This window comes from Ammospiza nelsoni, chromosome 5, assembly GCF_027579445.1.
Source record: "Ammospiza nelsoni isolate bAmmNel1 chromosome 5, bAmmNel1.pri, whole genome shotgun sequence".
NCBI lineage: Eukaryota > Metazoa > Chordata > Aves > Passeriformes > Passerellidae > Ammospiza > Ammospiza nelsoni.
The window spans coordinates 46,386,067-46,409,744 of NC_080637.1; the positions used below are offsets into that span (position 1 = coordinate 46,386,067).

Here is a 23,678-nt window from a genome sequence, read left to right on the forward strand (position 1 = left end):
TTCACTCTCACTGAACACAGTCTCCCTGCTTTTACTACCTCACACTATAGACTTGTTCCTGAAGAGCAGTCCCCACTTTTCACCAATCTGAGGATCTCCCTTAATTTAAAATTCTTTTAAAAATTATTGAAAATATGTCACTTTACTGTCTTAATACATCATTTAAGTAAAAAATACTATCATTATCTGAGATGCCAAGAACAGATCCTGGTGTATAGTCCTAAATCAGCTACATGTTCAAGTAACAAATCTTGCTCCAATTACCTGCAGGTATTGACAGATTAGAACTCCCCTAGGTATTTAAAAACAAAATTAACCAGGCACCAGGATGTGTCCCACCCACCAACTGAATAAAATACACCATTTTTATTACAGATGTCAGAGAAGAGGAACAAAAATACCAAGATGCACCTACTGAAAGTTGAATGGAACTGAATACAAAAATATAGACATCTGAGGAACTTGAAATAAATATGTACCACTGGCCCATACTAAGAGATGTGAGAAGAAATTACAATTTCAGTACACACTTTCATCATCTTGAGAAAACTTTGAGATAAGTTGTTGGGAATTTCTCTATTAGTGTCACTTGCCAATACTGTGGGTTAGTATTGTAAACTGGGACTAAGAGTATTCTTACAGTATGTTGCTACAGAATTTAGGTTCTCAGAGCTTTCTTGAGATCTCTCAATTCTTTTGATAGTGTAAGAAGTCTATACATAGAGTGGTTAAAGAATCCGATACCAATTTGTTCACACTCACTATTCTTAATATATTTTGTTTTTAAAATTTTATTTTTCTTCTTTAAAATATTCTTGGTTTATCAAAAATGTTTGTGTTTAACCCATTCCTGCAGATTATCAGGGTTTTATTATAGTCTAATCCTGTTTTATAAAGCATTTTGCAATAGTTTCTAGCTTTTCAGTATCTGTCAATTTGACTAATGCAATTTTAGTTCCTTCCTCCAAAATGAAAATACTTCACAGAATCAAACTTTGGCATTTCTCTAAGTGACAATTTATTTCAAGACACTGAACAAAGGAAACAAACAGGTTAGAGGAATATGGCAACTCTCAGACTGGACTTTGTTAAGATTGGCTTGGGAGTCAGCCACATTTAAATGCATCTTTCTCTCTTTTTTACTGTTTGTGTAACCCTCTGGCTACTAACATTAAACAGAGACTATGAATGGTAGCTTATTCTATCAGATTTTAAAGTCTCTTATCTAGCAACACTTTAATCCATGACAACATTCATGTTCAAGCTAATGCAATGTTTAGTTTTTTCCAACATTAACGTCTTAAGAATCACAGTATCATTTTATTTACTTCAATCTAATTATATATTTAAAATTTAAAATGTTGCATATTCTGCATTCCTTTCATTATCCAATTTTATAATTGTCTTTTAAGATGGGACCTAGTTCTACATAAATTATCATTCATTCATAAGTAATGTTTTCTGCTCAGGTTCTAGATAATGAATGATTTTTTTTGTTGTTTGTAATACATTCCAAGTTAAATGATAGTAAGATAATATATTAGAGTGAGAGAAATCAACATTTACTGTCATGATTTTTCCTTCTGAGAGCTATACACCATAGCAAGGGATGAGTTCAGTTCTTCACAGTTTTTTTTAAAGAAGAATGCTCAGATACGGCAAAAATTTTCAAGCTAATAATCTTCATAAATAAAACATCCAGCATATATATATATATATATATATACACTTTAAAAATTAGTTATGTAGCATGAATTCTGAAATTTGCATTTTTTGGGTGGAGAAATTTTACAAGGTCTTCTCCCATTGTTCATCAGCCAGATACTTTGAGAATGTATCTTTCATGGTCAAGATGGATTTATAAAAGTGTTGAATGTATTGACATTCTGAGACTCTTTCTCTACTTGGCACATATTACTAATGCAGAAGTTCTAGTGCAATCCTGCATCATGCATATATATGCTGGATGTGAGCAAAACAGCGCTTTTCATGGCACTGAGGAATTCTCCCATTCACACTACAGAGTAACTAATCAAACCAATAAAATTAGCTTCACGCACTGAATGATTTATTGGTCCATTTTAAATATATTTATATATACACACAAAAATAAATGCCTTTTTTCTCCTTTTCAATCAAAAACTTTGATTCCAACTTCTCAAGTATATTCATGCATGTTTTTTTTTTGAGAAATCCCTTAAGTCTCAAAATTTCCAAAACTATTCCCATACTGCTTGACAGAAGCATTCCCTTCATTCTACTATAATAATCAGATTTTCCTTTATAAACAGGAAGTTCCCTGACTGTACTATTTACACACTAGTGCACTAAGACTCATCCTACCATGCAGAATTAAATAAATCACGGTCTTCTGTACAAGCCATGCTAAAAAGCTACTGCCCATCAGTAAAATGCAGACTCAGATATGTTCTTTCTCTGACTAACTCCTCTTTCTTTATGGATGGTGAATTTCACAAGTGCTCTAGCAAAATGGCCTATTATGCATTACCTCCGCTACCCAGTGTAAAAATCACATTTTGCTTTGCTTATGATTAAACTGCTTTGTTTAAGTTGCAATGCCACACGTCAGATTTCTAAGAAAGGTGATCTAGAGCAGTAGAATAGGGGACAAGGGAAGAAAATCTAAATTAGCATATTAAGGGAAATTTGTAGGAAATTAATAAGCTTAAATGAGAAGACAGAAAAGAGGACTCAGGCAGGCAAGACATGAAATTTGAAACTGGGCTGTTCAACAGCTGGGCTGTTGAAATAATTTAAACAGATGAGGCAAAGACTGGTAGGATTAGCCTCCCAAGGTAAAATGAAGGGCTGTGAAAGGACACAAAGAAACACAGGATATTTAGAATGAAGTCTAAAGCTAAGAAAACAGCTGGGCAGACTAGAAGAGCTGAACATTCATCAAGTGACAAGTGTCTAACACTTGTAAAACACCCTTCCAGAACGTGTTTTCCTAAAATGAATTCCACAATAACTGGGGAAATGTCAGCAACACTTCCAATAAAATAATAATGCCCATGACCACTGGCTACCTGTACCAAGCATGCTAGTCAGTTCTGTGCAGCACATCCTGAAGTGCCATTTCTCACTGACCTGCATCAGGTTCATGTAGTTAGTGGCTTACAAGCTTCATAAGGCCAAAAGATGACTTCTTTGGCCATGAATACTGTGGGTCTTAGCCCCATGAGTTGCTATCATGCAGCTGGTCAGTTCAGATGCAAAAATTGAACAGGTCTAATGCATCTGAGCGTTGATACCACAAAGATGATGGAATTGCTAGTTTATCACATTTTTTATAAAAGAAAAAGGAAATTATATATCTATATATAATAATGTAAAAATATTTTAACAAATCCCACTGAAAAGACAAGAAATGGCATAAATAAGTTATGCATGCATTTTTTTCCTTATTAAAACTGCCTCAGTCTGTCTATGTAACCTACTGTAAAGGTAGTTCATGAATTTGTACAACAGAGCCTGCTAAATGTGAAGCTAAACAGAAAGGGAAATATATTCTGAATGGACTAGAGTACTGCATGGGAAAAATGAATACATTTGTATGCAGGGTAGTGCAGTATTGACCTAGAGATGCAGACCTCTTGTACCACAGAGGTTTTCTGACAGTAGGAAAGTCTCTTAAATCTAACTTTATAAGAATGATCATCAAGCATGTAACTTTCAGAATATCCACTTCATATTCTGAGTTTGTACTGCACAAGCACTACACACAGTTGCCCTGCTAGCCAGAGGAAATTGTGCTTTGCACTTTTAAATGGTTTGTGATGACAAATATTCTTCAAAGTCAGAAAGCAGGTTTTAGGTGTTTTGAATCAGGCATCTAAAATTACCCAATGATGTTGACCCTAGTGTCTCAGGGCTTCACATATCCATTTGTAAAGTGGAGTAATAATACCCTGTCATCAAAGGTTGTTTTTGAAAATAAATGCATTATACTTGCAAAACTCTGCTGTGAAATAAGTGAGGAAAAGAATTCTCTTTATAGAAACACCTACAAGCTGTGCGTCAAAGGCATAAGCTAACAGCTACAATGAGAAAATAAAATACTGAACAACAACTAAGAGAGCACCATCCCTCTCATATGATTAAAGTGGAGTGAATTTTATCTGAAGAACACCATGTGGTAATATACAACATTCAGTGATGCACACAATATGCCACCAACACGGCACAGTTCATGGGCAGACTATCTGCAGAGAAATGTGGGTACACAGACATAGGACTGCCTGCAAAAGCCAGTTAGGACTTAGCATTTCTTGGCCAACTGTGTGCATTTATAATGCTCCTAAAACTAGCTGAAGTCTGGAAGAATTATAGCCACATTTGCATGACACTGATCCTCAGCTAAGAAGTCCCAAACTAAACGCAAGCTCGCTCTGTGTAGCTCTAGGCTGGGTACCATTGCTCCACACATGTAAATCTAAAGAGAACCATATATAGATTATTAGGTGGCTCTGTTGATCCTGGCACAGATGATGTCATTTACAGATAACATTGCTGTGTGTTACCTCACCATGCTTTCCAGTACTTCAGCATCTAAGAGATCCTAAATTTGCTCACCCCACTTTCTATGATGCTTTGCCTAGACATAAAATCTTTAGGAAGGAGAGAAAGAGAATTTTGAAGTGGAGTGCAGAATATGATCTTAATCTCTGCAAGACAGCTTTTTTACTCATTAACTAATCTATCTCTTTCTCAAGACAATTGCATACTGAGAAGGACTTCCCTTCTGTACCTTTTCTTTATATCTCCCCTAAATAAATATGTTTATTTATGCTTCTGTTTTAACTAACAAAATCATGTCTCCAGGTTTTTTATAAACCAGTAAATAAGCCAGTCACTGTACTTTTCCTCTTTCTGCTTTTTCATTACTTTAATTATCTTATTCCAAAGAATCCCCACTGTAAATCTGAAGCACTTATGTGTGAAGTTCTTTTGTGTACATTATAAAAAAGGCCCATCCACTACAATCTAGCAAATTCACCAAACCAATTAAAAGGGTGTGATCTAAAACTTCTCTCTTTACTGCCAGAAATCCCTAGTCACACCTTTTCTTTTTTCACTGTCATCTAAATTATGTCTGAAAACATATCAGACAGCCTCATCTTCAGCTCTTTGTTCTGAAATAGTTTATCTTATCAGGTATTTCTGCATAGGCTTTTATTTTTTAATGAACTTATCTATAATCAGTCAAATCATCCAACAATTCTTTAGGATACTTGCTGTCATTATTATGCTAAGTCTCAGTTCATAGAAGAGAGTATACAACCCAAGCAGATGTCCATATTCTAAATAAAACATGTCCTCTCTATTTCACACTTTTCCTTTTTAATGTTGGATGGGATTATGGGTGACTTGCCCTGTTTTAGTCTAATCATACTTGCCATTGGCTCATCCTCAGGAACACCAACTTTTTTACTGAACAAAGACATCAGTTTCTCCCTTTTCAGATTACTTTGTCACTGTATCTTTCTATCTTACTATTTTCAGCTCAATAGGCAACGCTTCCTGATTTGTGTTCTTGTATAATTTTGCCTCAGGTGATTCTCTTTATGGCTTAAACTGGTGGAGAGAGGGGAGAGATTTGGTGGTGAGGCAGAAGCTGGTGCAGAGATGTGGTGAGAAAGGGATGAATGGAAAGGTAGATTATTGGAGATAGAGTGATGGGGAGAGAGAGGCAGAGAAGGGGGAAACAGTGGGAACAGGTGGGCAGAGAAACCAAGAGAGATCAGAGGAAAGGGGAAGAAAGAAATGGAGATATTAAAGAAAGACCTCTAGGCTCCAAATTGATAGATTTCAGTAATGTAATATGTTAAGGAACATATTTTTCTCCAACCAGTTCAGCCAGAAGTCACATATGAATAGTAATTACTTCAGCAGACAAAAGTTATTGCACAAATGTAAAACTTCACCACAGACATGAATGGATTGATGATATTCATCTGAGAAAGGAGCAGTTTTAAATCTTGTTCAGTGCCTAAACAAATGAAACCTACAACCAATACATTCATAATTGCACAGTTCTGCTAAGTCTATAAAATCACAGAATACTCTAAGAAGTTCAAAGTCCTGTACTTCCAAGCCCATGCCACAGAGAAAACTGCAGGTCCACTTCAAACGGTGCTAAGGCTTCTGAACGTACCATCCCAGCACTCTAACACATTTCTTATTCAAAACATTTAATTGAAAGTAGTGGTTCAGAAAGGTTTCAATATAGTACAAACAGAACACTCCCTTACTTCGCAACAAATTGCCTTTAGAAATCATGAAAGTATTTGTCTTCCAAATTTTGAGTCTCTGGTAATTCCACTTTCCTATGTGAAATTTAAACTAAGAATCATTCTGAAGTGGGGGTTTTTCGTGTTGACTTTTAAGTTTTTTAAACAGAAAAGAACAGAATGTGAAACTAAAAGCTGATGGATTACGATGGGAAGATTAAACTTAAAAGTAACCTTACTTATACCATCATTCTGTTTCCCAAGCAAGTGTCATGTCCAACACCGCTTGTACATTTTGGATTTAAAATATTTAATCTCTTTGAATATTTTTATGTAACTGTATAATCTTTGGTCTGGGGAAAAGTACATGCTGGGTAAACCAATTACAGAATTCTCTTGGGATAAGACCAGAGACTTGAACCTGAATCTCCACATCAGAGGTGAATTACAGAGTTACCAGCTTAACTACTGTTTTGGGCTCTGTTAAACTCCATGCTCTTTGTGTGGTCAGAAACTTAGACCACAGCAAGTATAAAAACAACCACAATTCAACAAGAAAACCTGGTGTTTTTTTTTTAATTGAAGATGGCTTTTCATGCACTACTACAGACATACAAACACTTCTATTTTCTTGAAAAAAAAGATATTGATTGGGAAGGAAGGGGACATGCACCTTCGACATCATCATATTACTGATGCACGTCTCTAAGGAGAGGAACTTGGCTCTTTTCACTGAAGCATAGATCTATAAACCAGACACATAACTACCTAAGTGTGACTTAACTCATTTCAGGATTTTTCAAGGTTTCCTATATAAAAAACATAACTCAAACTTATTTGCAAAATGTCTTCAGTATGTTTTCTCCCACTTGCATTATTTTCTGGAGGATGGTGATACCCAGTCCTGTCTCATTAGCATTGAAGTAACATCCCACAATAGAAAAAAAGAGATGTGTGAAGATAAAGTGAGCAATTATTTACATTTAAGTTTTTAAGCTGTAGTGGAAAATACTGCCCTATTGAGAAATTGATAGGCTAGCTCACTATTGATTAACAGTGAAACACAAACACAACTTGATAGTGTTTCAATTGGAAAAGAGAATCTAATGATCAAAGCACTAACAGAACTGGAGACGTGTAATATTTAGTGCAGTAACACTCAGCTATACAATATCATTAATGTGGTCAGTGTATAGTTACAGAATGCATTGCTGTTAGCCAAAGGCATTTTCTTCATTTGGAATGTGAACTAATGCTTAGGTGTGCAAGTCTTCAGCTGTTATGGTCAGAATAAATGACCCCAGCTTCAGCCTGAGAATCCATTTGAATGGATGAGGCAAACTTCTCTTTGCTTACTGTAATTGATATATGTGCTTACTGACCCCAAAACCTGCTCAAAAAACAATCACTTGAAAATTATGGAAAAAAATCAGGTACTGTATTACATACAGCCAACTTTAGCACAGCAGCACAACACCAAATTAAGAGACATATTACACTTCAAATGAGAAATTAAAGTCAGGCTACTTTTTCCTTTTCTGACAATTTTTAAGGTGGGTCACAAATCTTTAATCTTAATCCCAGGTGTTACCAGGTTTCTAAGAATTTTCAAATCTAGCAAAAACTTCTTTGCATGATGCCCATGAAAACTAAACTTATAACATCTTTAGAAAGAAATTCTTCACATATGAATCAAAAATGGTTTAAATGAAAAACAACTATTTTAATCATTCCTATTATTGTCAAGTCCTGTATTCTTAGATGTGTAATAATGTACCCTAATGGAGTTAAAAAGGGAAAGAGATTTGTCATCAAAATTATACTGCATTTGCCTGCCATGGTCTGAACGTTAGGCCGTGTGACTAAAATTGCAGAAGTATGCCCTGAGCAGTGCTCTCACAGTCAGGACAGCCTCCCTTGCTGCTCTGGAAAATTTGAAATAGCTCCTGACAGCTCCCTACGTGAGTGTCAATTCAGCTGCTTTGAAAAGTAGCATCTGCCTTATAGTTACAGTGAAAAGAAAGCCATCCTTTGCTGAGTTCTGCATGCTTTACCTGAGGTTCATCTGATGCCCAGTAAATTTGGTAGTGCAATACTGTGAAATTAATCTGGTACATAGATTGCTTTCTGTGGAGCAGAGAAAGAAAATCCCCAAAGACCCAACTCTTCAGGAATATAACGAATTGTCAGTTCTAGCAAAAGGCTCATTTTCATGGGGAAAATCTCAGCTGTATTCTGGACTTTTCCAAGAATCCCAGAAGACTACAATAATGCATGCTGAATGACAGTTGCATGGTGATACAACACCTCACAAGTCAAATGAAACTTATCTACAGAGATGCATATTACAAGCTGACCTTCTTCAATAATTGCTCTTGATTCTTCTTTAGGAATTGTGACACTCAAAAATGGTGACATCTTGTGTAATTTAACAAAGTCAGATTTTCAAAGGAGATTTGGATAATTAGCTACTGTGAAGATTAGACAAAGTAGTAAACTTTAAAAGAAAGAAGTCTAGACATTCTGGCTCTATCCTTTAAAAAATAATCCTGAGGCCTGCTTTCTCACTCTTGACTGAGCTTTTTCTGAGCCCAAGAACATATTTTACCAGAAATACCACAAAAGGACTGAGTTCCTTCCTTCTCCCATTTTTCAGAGATAGTGGGTTTGGTTTTGGCATTTTCCCAAGTAGCTAGGCAAATTCATCCACACGTGCTACGGGTCTCTTGGGCAAAGACCGGACAACATCCAACCACCTCAATGTATTTGCTTGTCACTCTCTAAATAAATTCATTTGCCACTTCAAAAGTTGTCACCAGTCTTTGAGGAAGGTTCTGAAAATGGACCTCTAGTAATTTTGTCCAGGAAATTACCATGCCCTAATTTGTAAATCAGTCCTGTATCCCTGATCTTATATTTTTCATCAGTATTGTTTCTGTTCTTTCAAACTACCCAAGGAATTCTGCTTTATGTTCAATTTTCCATGCCATTTCCAGCCAAGTGCCTTCTGCACTTACCAACGTCATTAACCTAGATATCTTATTTTTTTTCCATATGGACTCCCTGGCCTTGAGGTGAATACCTGCAGCAAGGTTCTCTTTTCCAAGGCTGGCACAAGCAACCTCAGGATTCTTCACATCCTTTCTTCCCCCTTTCAGGCTGGGCATCACAATAATAGTGGGAAAGGAAGGAATGATGATGATAAAAAAATCCTATGAAAACAATATTTAGTTACTGAGGGAAGGGAAAGAATCTCTTCATCTCTTACTACCATCATAATTAGCTGATTTATTCCCTGGAGATTATCTACTGAAATAGGCAGCCTAACAAGGAGGATGCTCCCTTGGCATTTTAAAAAGGCGACACTTCTAAACAAGTGCTTTTCTCAAAACTCAGTCTGTGTCCTGTTACAACCAGCTGAGCTTTAAAGCAAAAGAATGAGCACAAACATTGCAACAGTTCATGTCATAGCAAAGACTACTCAGGCACTGGAGGCAGATGACAAGACTTCTGCTACTTTTACTCCTTTTATACTATTTATGTCTGTGTAACTCTTTCTTGCTTGAATGACAGAGACATAGATGCTCAGTGCTGAAGCTCCTCTCTTTTTTTGGTTAGGCAGTAGCAACACAGTAAGTACCACAGACCAAGAACAGCTTCTCTTCTGAATTAACTCATTAGTTCTGGTCCACAGTTTAAGTAAGAAAATCATACACATCCCATTTATGCCTCAAACTATCTTTCTAGGGCATAAGAGGAAACATTCCATCACTAGGGAATGACCTTGCTGTTTCCCACAAGAGAAGAGAGGAAAATAACATCTTTCCCCTACACACAGCTCTTTCATTTCATCTTCACACTTGACTTTCAACAACTAAAGTTTGATTTTTCTTGCCTCACTTTTGCTGTTTCACATAATATAATGGGAATCTTGTGCAAATGAGTATCACTAGTCACTGAAAAGAAAAAAGGAAAAAACCATCCTCCAGTATCTTAAATTCTTCATAATATCTCATAAACATACTAGATACACAGGAGTTGTAGTTTTTCCTAGATTATTAGAGATGTCTCAAATTTCTTTGTGTTCTATTCACCACCATATGGGTAGTCCATATTTACAATCTCAAAAGAAATGCATTTTTCTCTGGAAAAAAATACATTTCTGTGGAAATATATACATAACTATATACAAAAGGAGTGTATTAAAATGTGTTGTGATTGCAAAGGCAAGGATTAAAGTTCTGATGCTCAGTCACCCTACTAACACATAAGTATTAATAATAGTCTTAATCACATGGTTTCCTTTTATTGTGCAATGAATGATCTTGGAACAGTTGAAGGCCTATCCCTTAATGGGGATGATTGAATAAAAACTTTTCGTTTTGAAAATCAAAGGTATTAAAAGGCGCATTGGTATTTATTAAATCAATTAAATAAGGTAAGAACAGGAACAGCAGTTTAATGCTGCACCACAGAACTGCATTGTATCTATGTCTGTTCTCCAGAAACAAACCTGAGTATCTGAACAGATTTTTACGCATTTGAACATATAAATGCTACTTAATTTACAGAGAATGTTCTTCACATAATACTTCATTAAGATGTGGAACCCTTGCTGTGAGATGTCATGAATGCTAAAAATTTGCACTGCTTCAAAGACCAATTGAACAAATGCACAGAAAAAAAAATCCACTGGAGCTATTTAATACAAAGACAATACATCTGTTGTAGAAAGCTGCTGTAAATTGCTAAAAGCTGTGAGAGTACACTGGAGAATCTGTTACACACGACATGTTTGCTTTGCCACTATATTCTTCTAAGAACAGGCTCTTGACTCACAGTCAAAACTGGAGAAGAGTACTTTGCTAGACAGACATTCATTCTGACCATGAAGAGCCACTCCTATAATTTTATACTAACTATATTAATCCTGTGAAAAATGAGCTCTTTGAAGTCACCAGATGGAAACACCAATTCAACACAAACTTCTCACCATAATCCTAGAGTGCTTCAGTCAGCATTTTTAAATGCAGATATTAAAACCCTACCCAGTCACTGAAGTACAGGGACAGTAAACTCATTAATACTGTGAAGCAGTCAGATACCGTAGTGACAAACATCACCAAAAAAAAAAAAAAAAGCCCAGGAGAAATATTAATCATTCTTTTTCTAGAGAAGAGTTTGAATTTTGTGCAGAAAATGAGGCTCAGGGCTAAACACTGAGTAGTAAGCCAAAAATGTTGAATAACTGCTTATTTAATGAGCACTGTCTATCCTGGGCCACAAGTGAGGAAAAGACTACAGAATGTGTCATTAAAATAAAAACATATAATGCCTGCTTTCAGTGGGACACATAAAAACTTCACTGGCAACCTTAATGTTATCTTTCATAAAAAAAGCAAACAAACTCCTGAAATTTCACCCTGTAGTGTCATCTTGGAAAACTTGACTAGATGATTTATCATAAGCACTTCTTCCACTTAAACTAATGTCATGACTGGTGGCCCTTTATTAACCACTATTATAGGAATTTATTTTAGCACTAAAAGAAAATGAGACTGTTTTCAAATGCATTTCACAAATATAGCAAGGAAATATGAAAATGTCAGGCTTTGAATGAAAACTGTATTTCAGTACATATACATTTTCTTTCAATTCTGCTGAATGAATTTTTCTTTATTTTGCCCTGTTCCTCATAGCTCATCTCCTAAACTTCTCTCGCTGTCCTCAGTGCTGCTAACTGCCATGGTCAGTCTCAGTTCTTATACCTAATCTCAACTCTTCTACCCATTTCCTTTACCAATCATTTCTTTTCAGAGTTTAACATACAGCCCGCTTGCAAACCACCCCAAATACCTTGATTCAGGTCTTCTCCTCTCTTCTACCCCCATTTCCTCACCCAGAACATATGCTTATTCCATACCTTTAGAGGCTTTATTTTCTGCTTCTGACAAGATGCCTCTCTCTCTGAAATCAAGACTTGCATGGTCTACATGAAAGTAGGAATATAGGGGATAGATTTAACTGTTGTGACAGGCAAACAACAGATTTGTAACATGTATGTATACTACATGTCATATGCTTTATTTCCACAAATGATTTATTTGGTCCTTTGAAGCATTACTTGTGCACATTATGTGACAATATCCCTGGCAGATCTACCACTTGGTTATGCAAGAGACTGCTCTGCAATAAATGTGCACAAAACAGGAAGCGCAGTGATTGCAAATCACTTATGAGCATATTTTGACAAATTAACTATCCAGATGACAAGAAGGACATGAAAGTGCATAAATAATAACTTGAGAAAGCTGAAAACTAAAAATAAGCACAAATTATGTTTTTAAGAAACCTTACCAATGACTTGAGATTCTGGGGTCAAACTGCTAATACGAATATGCTGGGGAGGTTAATTTGCAAAAAATAACCTAGAGATTCACTGTTCATATGGAGTGACATCTAAAAATAGAAAACAATGACCCTAACAAGTCAGTAAGTAAACACTGAAGACATTAAACTCAGGAGTTAATTTTCAGAATACCAGTAAAAACTACACTGGAAAGTATTATCATGAAGGTTTAAAATTCAAGCAATACGCAGTGCTGAAGCAAGCAAAATACAAGCAATATGCAGAAAATACCTAGTCCAAAAGACAGTCCCAAATTTGATTTATAAAACTCTCTCTTTTTCTTATTTTCTCCAAAAGGCATCTATCTCTTGGACATGTCTCATACTGTGACAGTGTGAATATTTAACAACTTAACCTATTTCAGCACTTGTCCAGGCTATGAAGGATTAGGAGAAAATCCACATACCAATCACACCATTCCCACAGGAGAAAGAAGTTACTAATGTGTGAATTCAAAGACTAAGTGTAATATTTTGGTTTTGTAATGACTAACATGCCAGAAAAAGACGTACAACACAAAAAACTGTCCAACTCCAGCAAAAGAACCTGCAGTGGTGTAAGAGGCTACCCACTCCCACCTGAAGGGCTACACAATGTTTCTGCCTGAATTTCATGAGACCCCAATGAGCCCATTTCTCCAGCCTATCCAGGCCCCTCCTTACAGCAATTCCTCATATGAATGTTTCTGCTGCAGTTTGGTGTCACCTACAAACCTGCTATATGCAAAATGTTGCAATCAATACTGGTCCTTGAATCCTGAGGAAACTCTCTAGCAGATCCCAGCAGCTGGATTTTGTACTGTCAATCACACCCTCTCACAGTCCAACCAAGTTTCAACCCATCTTATCATCCTCTTATTCATCATAAGCTTAGTAAATCCATGCTGGCTATTATTAGATTTGTTCTCACCCTTTGTGAGAGCAGAAATTACATGCATAAGGATACACTCTGGAACTTTCTCTAGGACTTAGAATAGACTGATGAGCCAGGTGACACCAGAACCATCCTTTTGCTCTTCCAAACCAAGGGCATGACTGTGGTTACTATATTGCAAAAGTCCCATACCTTCTTGGTGGTTTCGCATGGTCCTCGCAGCACTAACTCCATCTTGCACACAACACAGCCAACAAACCCCAACTCTCCTCCCACCCAGCTAACCCACTCCTTTAAAGCATTCATGCTTATTGGACATAGCTGTGGCCTATTAAGGGCAGGCCTGCTCCTAATCTTTGGTGATTAGTACAGTTGCAGCTCCTCAAGGGTGAGATTGCCTTCTGCACTATCTCTATTTTCTTACATTCTATCACCCCACACATGACATTTTCATTTTTCAGTCATCAGAAACTTCCCATGTTTGATACAATTCTCCAAAAATTAACAGTGACCTCACAGTAATATGGGTTCCTCAAATGTAAATGTTCCCCTGATCTTCCTCTACTGTAGGGACTGTTTCAAAAGCTGGCAAGTCAAACTGTATAGCCGACTAACCAAAGCAGAAAAGACAATGAGTCATTGCCTTGTCAGTGAGCTTTGTCACTGGGTCTTCTGCCCCACCAAGCACTGAGTCCATATTTTCTTTTGATGTCAACATATTTACTTTTGCCTTTCCTATCTTCCTAAGTTTCAACTCCAGCTCATGTTTTCTAATTTGTTTCTTGTACACTTGGAGAATTTTCAATAAACCTCATGTGATACAACATCACGCATTTGAAGAAATTTTCATGTCTCTCTAACTTCAACCATCCAGAATTCTGCCCCTTGGCCAGCTAATCCACCGATCATCGATCAGTACCTACTTTCTACTGCTTCTGAATTAACCCAAACCAGCTATACAACACAGAAGGAAAGAAATTCCACCCAAATTTAGCTTCAACCTACCTATATATCATTTTTAATATATTCTACATATACTTTCAATTACAATTGTTTTCCTGTTCTTCAATGTTTACCTACAAAAATATTTAAATAAGGGATATGTTTAATCTTAAAATAATTCAATATCTACTTTGGGGTGAGCTCAGTCACTCTCTATGCCCCCTAACTGACTAGATCTCCATTGCCTGTAATAGGAACTTACACACCTGGCACTGACATCAACACTAAAAAGACATAGCTGCCACTGGCTGTTTTAAAGAGGAACTAAATTGCACTCAAGACATCATTTTGAACATTTTTTCTTGCTCTAGAAAATGTAAGTGCAATACATAGGAAACAGTGTAAAATGATTATAATAAAAGTATAACCTTGTGGAATTAAATCTCACAGAACCTTTCTCACAGTAGATACCTGTACATTAATAGAAATTCATAGATGTTAAGTGAGGTGCAGAACAGTTGTTGTATTACTTCTTAATGCAAAGTGATCATACTGAAAATACTGCCACCAGGAAAAAGTAATTAAAAATAAAAAAGGTCTTCCAATAAAGGCTAGAAGTTTTTAAAAAATGTATTTCCTACTTCCCAAAAGTGTCCATGTACTTGAAAATGTCATATGAGTAAGCAGAAATGAACACTACTTACTACTTACTATTTAAAATTAAAAGCTGTCAATATATTTTACTTTCAAATATTAGTATACGATTAGGATGTGTATTCTAACTGGAAACGGCCAGCAGGGAAATTCCATGGCAGAAGGGAATTCCAGCTGCAGAACTCTTGTATCTGTCACTTCCTCAGGTGAGCAGACTAAGCTTGCTGAAGAAAAGGCACTGTAACTGCACTCTACATTACACTGTCCCTTACAGATTATATACCAGTTGCATAAATTAAAGCAGTTTATAGGATGCTTCAACTCGTGCCTTTGTCAGGAAAATAAAAAAAAATTGCCTAAAGCTATAAGCACTCCTTAGCAGCTCATCCAGGAATGCTCATACAAACAGAAATGGAGGCAAATAAAAAAATCTACCTGTAGAGTTTTGGAAACATGGCTATGTCCTGGATCCCTACTGCAGTGACTGTGAAAACACCTGCCCTAAAAGCATCTGTATTTGTTCTTCATGACATTTCCAACTTTGACAAGATAGCAGACCTTTCAGATTACAAAATTCTTCATTCCCTTTCGTTTATTTCCCCTTTTAGTTCCACTATAACGTTACTACTTAAAAACAGTAATGTCATGTCAATGTCAAAAATTTACAAAGCAGCATTAATTCTACTGAATTACCAAACCTCTAAAATTATAAGTGGGGAAATATACAGGAGGGATGATCACAATGACTTCATAGGGTCCTCTGTGGAATTAGACACTAGCCATCTAGTGGCTAAGGATTCTGTACGAATTCTAAAGGTATTGTTTTAAGTTACAGTCACTTCAATCTTCTGAAGGTTGTTCCTTACCTTCTCCTTTTGACACCTTTGTCAAACTTCCCTTACCAGTCTGCCTGGTTCCATCATAAGCTCCATCAGTCCTACCAATACAGTCACCATATCTTGATCCTATCTATGGGCAGATAAAATTACCTTGGTAGATTTTACACTAGATCTACAGTTCCTTGTGGTCAATTTTTGCATTTGGTCTAACACTTAGGAAAATTAATAGAACATACACTTCACCAATACTCAGAAAACTATTTCTGGAGTAAGGAGATGTGAGAAGTTTATCCATGGAGTTTAAGTACAGAGCTTAAATCTGGGATCATATTGAACTCCTAGGGAAGATTTATTACACAGACTTCGTGAATTGCCTTGCCTTAACCATCTATCTATAACGTGGATATTGTTATATTGCTACCTTTACATATTGTAAATATTTCAAACTAGAGAAGAAGTTCAATAGATCAAATGTTGTCTGAACTTTGAAAGCATTTATCAAAAAGAAGACTAAAAATAAATCTAAAAAGGGTAGAAGATAACAAAACAAAGGCTAAGAGAAGCTCACATATTTGCAAGGGAAAGTAGAGTCAATGCATCAATCAACTATCACTAATATCAAATAGCATAAACTAAATGTTGTCCTGATTATTAGTTTGCATTCCATACTGAAAGGAAAAAAGAAGAAAAACTAAATATGTCCTCAAAAGAATTAGATTAACTTCTCCGACAGGATAAAGAAGGTAAGTGGGAAATCTGAGAATGCTGGGCTCTGCTTAGGACATCAGTACAATCCCCTTCATTCATTAAAAGTAGTATAACTAAAATTAGAAATAAATATAGAGTTACTGGATGCCGTATTGAACTATGTAATAAATACTTTCCATTTTATTATCTGTGCTGGTTGTCTGAAACAAATACCTTGGAATTATGTGAGCCCAGAACTCTGGAACTGCAAGTCTCACATAACACTATCTTGTTAAGGTCCCCTTACCTTAAACAATGCTAGCTGTAATGAATAACAGAAATAGATCCCTTATTCTTGTTAAGTTGGTCCATTTGTTATTCAAATTATAACATGAAAAAGCTTTAAAACTGTTTAACTAAAGCTTCATAAAGTATTTCAACATTTTAAATACTTCCTGCTCTACAAGACCTACCAAGTGTGATCTGTTTTCACAAAGGAAGCTGAATGAATCAGAGGGCTCTGCACAAGAACAGAAGAGGATCTGTGTGGTTTTCAGCACACACTGAGGCCATCAGGCTAAACTGTGGCTTTGCTGCAAGCAAGACACTGCTCTGAGAAACAGATGAGGAAACAGATTGCAACTCCCAGACTGACAATCTGCTTGCCGTGTTTCTTACACTTTGGAGGAGAAATAACTTGGGCCAGGCCTACACATGGTGTAGCTGCGCTAAGTAAGGCTGAGCAAAGAACGAAACCGTTCCCGGCCACAGTGCCAAGCGTGGAAGGGGAAAGAACCAGCTCCAGGCAGGCTGCTCCACCCTCTCATGCTGTGTAATGGCAGCAGCCAACAAAGAGCAAAAAAGGGCCAGTTCAACCTTCCCTACTACTCTGTGCCAGTTCATATTAATTAATATTCAATCCCACAGTCCCGTTAAAAAACCAAAGCTCTTTTAACGCGTTCAGTTTAAAAAGACTAAAAATTAACGTATAACAAAAAACTATCCATTCCTGCTAGTAACATGGAAGAAATGGGCATGTGCCTGGCTACATGTGGCAAAATGAGGTAAGGTCTCTGATATACATTAATACCTCCAAAGTTATTTTTCCTAAAAATTCTTTGAAAGAAATGAAGGCTGTCTCTATCCAACTATGAAAAACTGCTGGTCAATTAAAACATGCTATGTATACAGAGATAATCAAATTAAGAAAATTAAAAATACCAGATTTGTTAGAAACACATTACTCTTCCTATGTGTTAAATCTTTTAATATGCATTTAAGAATTTGGGATACAGAAATTAATGATAAATTCTAGAGAGACTGTGGGATTTTACTGTCAAGTTTTGATGTTTACACTGGAATAATATAAGAGCCAGAGAAATTGCATAAAAATATGTGAAAATTCTATTTGCAATCTGAAAAAAAAATCCATAACTCTAAACTTCAAAAACATTTTTTTAGTATGAAATATATTTAATACACTAATTTATGACAATTCCAGCGGAATTCACAAAGAAACAGAAAAAATAAATTTAGGCTTAAGTCTTCTAAACTTTGAATGTTTTATGAGGTGTCTCAAGATAGTAAAAGAAGACACTCCAGCCCTGACCTAATGTTTTGGGTTAGAGACCATAGGCAAAACATGTAGCACAGCTTTAGATGTCCTAGTGTATCACACTGGGAATTTAGATGTATCTCCAGAGTTCCTGGTTCTTTGTCAAAGTCCATCATTCCATTCAGAAAACACCTGGGCACCTAAACTACCACTAAGTACCCAAGTTTAAGCAACTAAATTACATCAGGTGTTTACTTGGGTTACTTGCTCTAGTATGTTGCAATGCTTTATGCAGATCTTTGCACCTGTAGAATTCACCCTCACTATACTGAGCCACAATCTTTACAATACAGAGCAAACTATGGACATTGAGGCAGGGTGCACAAACTACCCAGGGCAACCCTTCAAAGCTTCTCCTGAGCTGAAGCTGAGTTACAGAGTCCACACAGTCAAACATCACTGATTTGTTGTCATTGTTGTAGATAAACCAATCTGGCCATGAGGTATTATGTAGTAAGTATTACAGATATCTGGGTGCATATGAGGTCTTAATTAAGCATACATCATTTTTATGTACTTTGCACATACTCTAAGCACGAGTTTAAATTCTTGCAGGAATTCCTTCATACATTTATATGTGTGCTTAAACAGCCTTCCAGAACACAGCTGTTTTCTTCAACTGTTGTCATAATTTAATGACTTAGGAATTAGAAGTCAGGCCTTTAAAATTTATATAATTTTGTCTGCAATTAGTATCAACAAATAGGTCCAGCTATAGAATACACATACAAAAGTTTGCCTTCATTTCCCCCCAAGTACCATAAAGTACATTAATCGTTAAGAAAAAAAAGCTGTTATAAAAATGTAAATTGGACATCAGAGCTCAGATAGTTTGTTCATTGGTTCAGATAACAATCAATGCATGTTTTTCAATTTATGAATACTAAATTTCACTCACAGGGCACATAATTACTGTAAATTATGTAAAGACAAATTCAGGCAAAAAATCATGTCTATCCATAGAGCGTTCAGCCACATAAACTGAGTTGTCTTCAGCACTTGGAAGAAATCCAAAGGGACAATGTAGTCCTACTACATAGACCAATGAATCAGGCACAGTATTAGTCTATATACATGCTGAAGAGCTGGACTTTTCCAAGCTAACACTAGAAACAGCACTGCCAAAAGGAGAAAGAAAGAGCAACATGCACCTTTCTCACCACAGTGCATATGTACAGTTCTGGGTCACCATTTTTGAAACTGAGCAATAATTATGATCAACAAAACAGCAGGAGTTACTGTCAAAATTACTCCTAAAAATTAAATAAAATTAAGAAAATTATGCCCCTATATTTTTCTCTGTTGCTTTATAAAAATCAACCGTCAAAAGTTTTTATTCTAACAAACTGTATGCAAAGATACCAATATAGCTCTACTAGTAAACTTCTTCAGGTTTTCTATTTAAAAAATGTTTGGATCCCCCTCAAATTCAAACTTTTATAGTGTACAAGTATGGCTCTTCTACAGCTTTGCTATTATCTGTAAGTGTTGATTTCCCAAATAGGATCAGGATGTTCATAGGACTCTCACATTGTTTCCATGTCTTCTGTACCAAGATAGATCCAAGCTGAATCTTGCATGTCATTCTGGACCTAATCCATAATTAATGGCATCAGTTAGATCATGGAACATTTCCAAAAAAAAAGGAAAAAAAGCTATGTCAAAATACCTGTCACATATAATCCTTTCATGAAAAACATTTACTATAATGTACACTAGTTTCTGCTTTAAACATTCCTGCTGAACCCTCTAAAAAGTCCTATGTTCCACAGTGTGTTAGATTGTGAATATTTAAGAATCATTAATGATGCTTACTGAATTCTTTCTAAATTAGAAATATTTCATCATACAGCTGGATGCAGCATACAGCTGAAAGTTCACTCTTCATTTCTGAAGCTGTGTTTACAGAAAGCCATAGACATTCTTGTTGACATTAGTAAGAAATGCCATAAATTAAACAGTATATGTTTTACTCTGCTTTACTTCTCTTCAAGCTAAGTGCACTTCCAGGAAAAAAAAAAAAAAAAGCCAGTTGACTTTACAGCCTAAAATTTGTCAATCCTGAGTAACAAACAAGGGCTGTGATGACCCATCTGTATATACAAAACACACGGTTCACGTGTTCTGTGTACACAACATACAACAGTGCTGTTTAATAAAGGGAGGCAAGCACAAGCAAATGCACCCCCTCTGGATGTACAGAACTCACAATATACAACATGAAATTAACAGTGCAAGAATACAGCACAGGCACTAGCCCTGGAGAAAGCCTCTGCATAAACCATGTGTTAGAACTAGATTATAAATGGCCAGTCATTGTACTGAAGTGAACTTACTCCTGTACTTAGAAAAGTGGGTATCATATTTCAAATTCAACTGGCTAGCTGGCACACTTCTTCCTAAGCAGCCTATTCGAGTAGAGTACAAAAAGCAATCACATGGTGTGTTTTGATTTTGGTCAACGGGCTAGTAATTCAACAGTGGTGCAATACCTAATTGAACAGGGGTGCCACAGAACTTTGGTAAACTATGAATACCTGAACTGTTGTTGTTTACAGCACTAAACCTAGCTTTAAAATAGCAAGATTTTATAAAAGAGTTTAAACAGTATAATTTAGAGAGTTAACAATAAATTTTCCCTGATAGGGAACTTGGAAATAATATAAATATCTTGACAAGAAGGCACTGGCAAGAGAAGCACAAATATATTTTAATTTAATCAATTTCCATTGTGCTAGGCCTTTTCTTTCTTTAAGGAACAAAAAAAACCTAAACCAAACCCCAAATTTATTCAAGTTCTAGGTCAACAGTGTTTCAGTTCATTTTTTCTTCTTTTGCTATGCCTAGTTTAGTGTTGAACACTAGGACTGGACTGTGTGCTGCAGACCTTCTCTGCTCTGAATACAGTCAGATGCCATAAATGATCGTGACAATGCTCTGACTTAAGAGCATGATGAAACTTATGATCAAAGCTATGCTGGAGATGGCAGGAGATACAACCAATGACTGAAGTTAAGCCCTATCACCCAACATGGGCAGTAACCCAGTTTCACTCCACTAAATCCAGGTACCTGAAAGTGATGCTGCTCTTACCTAACCTGCTCCCTAAGTTTTACACCTCCTCTGCCTCGATGATCTCCCACAAAAAAAGGTTCCCTTTCTTTGTTTTGTAGGCTTATTACGATGGCATGCCTAATTTCCTCTGCAAGCAAGGGTAGAAGCTATGGGTGAGGTTATGGGGTGAAGCTATGTCTTTTTACACAGAATTCCATGATGCAATGCCTTGTCTGTGATAAACACTTCCATTTGTGATTAAAGTAGCAATTGGAAGATGGAAATATCAAAGGAAGGGTAATTAATACATTGTATGTATTAGCCCAGCAGTCAAAACATAAGTTCTGCACCACAGCTAGTAACAGAATGAACAAGGACCCTGCAGACGCATTGAAGGCAGGAAATTCAGTACCACTATGTTAATAAAATGCCTGCCTGTGACTTTAAACCCTGGCATGCTTGTACTTGGCGAGAGAGTGAACGATTTATTGTTACTATGAAGGATGCGGGAATGGAAATGAAGATGAGAGGTGCGATGATAATAACGATAGGGAAGAACAGGTTAATATCCCCAGCATTTGATGGGGAACGATGTCCCTACCTCAATAAGCTGGATAAGGGAATAGCTCCAGATCCACTGCCCAGGATCCCTCCTTTCCTCCCAGAGAGGAGTTTCTCCACCAGAGCCACATTCCCAGTGCGAGCGGCTTCCAGCAGTTCCTGGTCCTTGCCCATGGTCGGGAACCAAGCAGCCCCCCACGGGAGAGCGGCACCCCGGGCCACTGCGGCCCCCTCCCTCCCTCCACAGAACGGTCTCCCCTCCCCAGACCCTGCCTCAGAGCAGAGCACAGCAGAGATTCCTGCAGTCCCTTCCAGACCAGCAGGAGCAGCAGCAGGAGGGAGGAGGAGAATCACCTCCTCCTAGTTTCACTGGATCATTTCTGGGTGGAGTGTGGAAGAAGGGGGGAGGGAGGGAGAGAGGGAGGACGAGGCCAATAAAGAACCTCCCCCCACTCCCATGGACACACAGCCCCGGCCGAGAGGATGGGGCGGGGGGAGCGGGCAGCCTCGGCCCCTATGGCCGGACGGGCCAGCGGGGATAACAACCCTCACAGATGGATAGACGGATGGATGGATGGATGGATGGACGGACGGAAGCGGGGAGGAGCGGGCGGAGGGAGGCAGGGAGGAGGCGCAGCCCTGCCGTGCCAGGCCCGTTGCTGAGGAGACGCGGCTGGCGCGCTCCCAGTGGCTGCCCGGGCGCGGCGCCCCCTCCGCCCCCCGGCGCTCCGCCGAACCCGCGCTCCACCGAACCCGCGCTCCATCGCGGCCGCCCCGCCCCCGCCCCGGCCCCGGCCCCGGCCCCGGCCCCGGCCCGCCCCGCGCTCCACTGCGGTGCCGGCAGCGCCGCCCGCCCGCGCCCCGCCAGGTGCGCCGGCCGCGCCCCCCGCGGCGGCTCCGAGCGGCCTCAGGCAGCGCCGGGCCGGGGCCGGCTGCCCGCGCTGAGCACGGGGGGCTGGGTAGCCGAGGGAGCAGAGGGCGGCTCCTGTGGCGGGCGCTGAGGGACGCGCACCCGCCCGCGGGGTTATTGCCAGCAGGTGCGGGAGGGGCGACGGGCCCGTGGCACAGTGTGCGGGGCGGGGGCGCCAGCAGCACTCCTGCCCTCAGGGGCGCGCCGGGGGCCCCGCGCGGCCAGCGCCGGGGACACGGCACGAACAGCGCCGGGGGCCCCGCACGGCCAGCGCCGGGGACACGGCACGAACAGCGCCGGCGGCCCCGCACGAACAGTGCCGGGAACACGGCACGAACAGCGCCGGCTCCGCTGCGCGAAGCGGTGCGGGCAGACAGGAAAACCCGGGCCCCGCGGGGGTCAGGAGCGAATCGGGCAGGCGGGACTGCCGGCACCTGCCGCACGCCAGGGTCGCGGCTTCTCATTATTTCCAAGGATAAGAAATACTGAGTATAGGTATAACTGAATATAATAGTATAACTGAATATAACAATATATTTGGTATCAAATCCAGTTCAGCCCTTCTGGAGCTCCCAGTTCTGTTACAGAGACCTTTTAAATTGTGTGACTTTTCCAGGCTCCAAAATTAATCATTCCTCGTGGATTGTGGGCTCTTTCAAGCCACGCTGAAAATATTCAGTGCAGGCCAACTCATAGGCAGATCTTTGACAAATACATCGTCTGATACTGTGCACGCGCAAGAACTAGATTATAGCCCCGTGTTCCTGTTTTAATTAGTATTTGGTGTAGGTAGGACCATAGGTAAATAAGTTATGATCCCTCGCCCTCCCCCCACTGGGATCAGTGGCACTCTCCCCTGTGTTCCTACTCTCTTGTGTTC

General features: G+C 38.5%; 1 protein-coding gene across 1 annotated transcript in view; it reads right to left on the reverse strand.

The window, feature by feature from the left end:
* The window catches only part of ANKS1B (ankyrin repeat and sterile alpha motif domain containing 1B), a 407,322-nt gene extending 385,260 nt beyond the window's left edge, over window positions 1-22,062 (reverse strand). The window contains exon 1 of the mRNA XM_059471865.1: window positions 21,929-22,062. Coding sequence (XP_059327848.1) covers window positions 21,929-22,062 — 134 coding nt within the window. The remainder of the gene's footprint in view (window positions 1-21,928) is intronic.
* Between the last annotated feature and the right edge of the window lie 1,616 nt (window positions 22,063-23,678).